Source organism: Myxine glutinosa, chromosome 2 (genome assembly GCF_964187855.1).
Source record: "Myxine glutinosa chromosome 2, kmMyxGlut1.1, whole genome shotgun sequence".
NCBI lineage: Eukaryota > Metazoa > Chordata > Myxini > Myxiniformes > Myxinidae > Myxine > Myxine glutinosa.
In genome coordinates this window covers 23,244,218-23,247,641 of record NC_136262.1, presented here as the reverse complement: position 1 = coordinate 23,247,641, position 3,424 = coordinate 23,244,218, and the positions used below count along the sequence as shown (strand labels likewise).

Here is a 3,424-nt window from a genome sequence, read left to right as displayed (position 1 = left end):
ATCATTACGGTCATTCTTACGCTCATTAAACGTTCATTAAACGATTACTAAAATAAAAACGAAAAACATTATGAAATTGCGTTCACACCGTCACATCAAACATTACCATGAACACAAACATCGTCGCAATGAAAACATCGTCACAAACGTTACGTTACGTAATTCAAACCGTGAACACATCGAATATTGGAGAGCCCATTGCCCAAATTTTAAACACGATGGAATAATATTTACCAATATGAACAGTGATGTGGCATTTATTGAAATTCTACAAATACTGTTTAGATTTTGATGATTTGCATGTGATATGATTTAACGGATGTTTATATAAATCGTTTAAAATAAAAATAACCTTCAATTTCTGATATTTTGCCTTTTCATTTGGGCTTCCCAATTGAAGCCCAGCCCGTAGGGCGGGTACCGTTGCTAGTCTCGCTAATTTAAGGCCAGATTGTTGCAAATACTGTTCTTTTCTCCTAACATCAAACATTTCATTTTTATTTTCGAAAGAGGATGATTTGTGCCTTTCTCCTTCAGGTGCAGCTGGACAGACGCATCATGGGAATAACATGCGCACTATGGTGGAATTGGATCTTTCTTATGCTTGGCATAAGCATGACCTCCAACGTATTGCCCAAGGTCACGTTTTTTTGTCCCCATTTCTGCAAGTGTGATATACAACAGAGATCTGTGAGTTGTCCATGTCAGTACCTCACAGTCATTCCCAAGGGTATTCCCAGGGAAACGAGAAGTCTTGATCTGAACAAAAACTGGCTGAGGTTGTTGAGGCGAGAAGACTTTGCCGAGCAACCGTTAATCGAAAACCTCAAGCTAAGTGACAACTTCATCAGACACATTGAACCTGGAGTATTTGAAAAGCTGCCTTCGCTACGTTCCCTGAGCTTGAGTGGAAACCACCTGTGGTTGTTGCAGAACAAAGCCCTTACAGGCCTCAGGAACCTCACCACACTGGATATCAGCTGCAATCGATTAATGATTCTCCAAGATGGCTTGTTTCATGACTTGGGATATCTCAGACATTTGAAGGTTGGAAACAGCAATTTGGCTTATATATCTGCCTGGGCATTCAAAGGCCTATACTCCCTTGAGAAATTTTCTTTGAAGAGTTGTAACCTCAGTAATGTCCCAACAAGGGCCCTGTCCCAACTTGTAAATCTTGTTCAACTTTGTATCCAACATGTCAGCACGAGTGTATTATCAGACTACTCCTTCCAGGGCCTTTTACAGCTGCGTGTGCTGGAGATCGATTGCTGGCCATTTCTTCAGGTCCTTCAACCGAACAGCCTGCAAGGCCTCTCCCTTACCTCACTTACGATCACAAACACAAGGCTTGCTGCTATCCCAAGCTCTGCCCTCAGGAAAATGTTGCATCTGCAGTTTCTCAATTTGTCCCACAATCCTTTGAAAATCATAAACACAGGGGCATTCAGCTATCTTTCTAACCTGCAACAATTGTACCTGGTTCAGTCTCAACTTAGCCGCATCGAGCGCCAAGCTTTTCGAGGACTAGGAATGCTCACAGTTCTCAACATCTCATGCAATAGACTTCAGTTCTTTGATGACCAGTCATTCCAAACCACAGACAGCCTAAAGATCCTTGGAGTGGAAAGTAACCCTCTTGTTTGTTCTTGCAACCTGTTATGGTTGAATCAGCTGCTGCAGAATCTCAATTCTGAGCACATCGGCACCAAATGTTACATGTGGACAGGGGCCCAGGTAAGGATGATGGCCCTGAACTCATTTTTAAAGAGCTGGCAATGCAAGGTACAAAAGGGCAAAACTTTACAACAACAAGTAGCGCGTGTAGGTCATTTAGGATGGCTCCCCTATCCTATTCCTGGAGCAAAAACACATCACGAGCAGCAGCCGTTAGCATTCAATGAAAACTTCACTGGTCAGACAGCACACAAAAGAGTAACTTCAAGTGAAACCACATTGATGAAGCATGGATTCTCTCTGTGGGATGAAAAATGGAAGCAATTTCAGACTCAGGTCCCAGTGAACACACATTTTGATGAAGTCAGGCCTGTGTCATCTGTTGTATTACCTGCTGAGTTGTCAAGTCGTGAAATCTCACAGCTTGCAGCCAATGGGCTTAAGGAAAGCAGGGCCTGGAGTCCAATAGACTTCCCATTTGACATCAGCACAATTTTTATCGCTACGGCGATGGGCTGTTTTACTTTTCTCGGTGTAGTGCTTTTGTGCTTTCTCACGCTTCTGCTGTGGAGCAAGAGTCAAGGCCAACACAAACAGCGCACAGAAATTGATTATGTGATGCCACAGAGAAGGCAATGGGGTGGTTCTGGGTCACAAGAATACCACTTCAACATGAAGTTGATTTAGTGCTCCATAGGGGACGATGTATTCATCAGCAGGAAGGCAAAGGTTAACACAGGTATTTCCCTCTGACTAGCCAACTGCTGGGCCCGGATCTGTGGAGGGCTTAAAAAAGCTATAAAATAATTGTGAATTGGATATTGTACTGTGGGCTGGCAGGATAGCGATGGGGTACGCACACTCACCTATGAGCTGTTTAGCCTGGGTTCATAATTCAAATCTTGACACAGGTAAAACACTGTCATCCTGGAGTTTCATAGGCAGGCGAGGGATGGGCTGTGCCTCCGATGGAAGTTAGATTAGGGTTCCCTGTCTGCCAGAATTTGTTGGTGGATGCTAAATGTCCCAAGGTGTCCTTCGTGAAGAGTAGGTGAGCTATCACCGGCACCAAGAACAAATCCCAAACTCCTGCACCATCAGTCAAATCGGAGTGATGACCTGTTTGGGATTGTAACCCTTAGCCAAAGAAACTGCTTCAGTAGAACTGACTCTTCATGCAGAACATGATGCACAAGTGCAGGTATATTGCACCACTTGTACTTGTGTAAGCCCTAATTAGATTTTATCATGTGAAAGGAATATTAAGGTAATGACTTTCATATAGATTTATAAAGAAAAAAAAAAGACCTTTCAAAAAGGCAGGATGATGAACTTTTGAATTGGCCTTTCTAATGATTATTTTAGATTTCAAATGTGTCAGAAATTATGCATGTGAAAAAGGTTAAAATATGTACAGATAAAATAAGCAACTGTTAAAGGATTTCTATAAATGTGGATATGCTAGGCATTCGTCTGCTATTAAAAATACACCACTTTTCATGCATGCATTGTAATAGCAGGATCATGTTAATGTTAAAATAGAATTAAATGTTACAAGTCACTGATTTTCAACAATTATGTGCATATATCAACATTAAAAATTCATGCCATCCTGTTTTATTCATTATGTAGCCATTAAATCGATTAACAGCATGCTGTGATATGAATGAAGCAATTGGATTAAAAGTAAATAATAAAGCTGAACTTCTACACATGGTCTGCCAGGCTGAGGGTAGCCAGGCAGTTT

General features: G+C 41.6%; 1 protein-coding gene across 1 annotated transcript; it reads left to right on the top strand.

Moving 5' to 3' along the window:
• The first annotated feature begins 615 nt into the window (after positions 1 to 615).
• On the top strand, positions 616 to 2,364 carry LOC137422409 (leucine-rich repeat and immunoglobulin-like domain-containing nogo receptor-interacting protein 2). The gene has a single exon (XM_068109166.2). It carries the CDS (start codon positions 616 to 618, stop codon positions 2,362 to 2,364), a length of 1,749 nt encoding a protein of 582 aa, XP_067965267.2.
• The last annotated feature ends 1,060 nt before the right edge of the window (positions 2,365 to 3,424 follow it).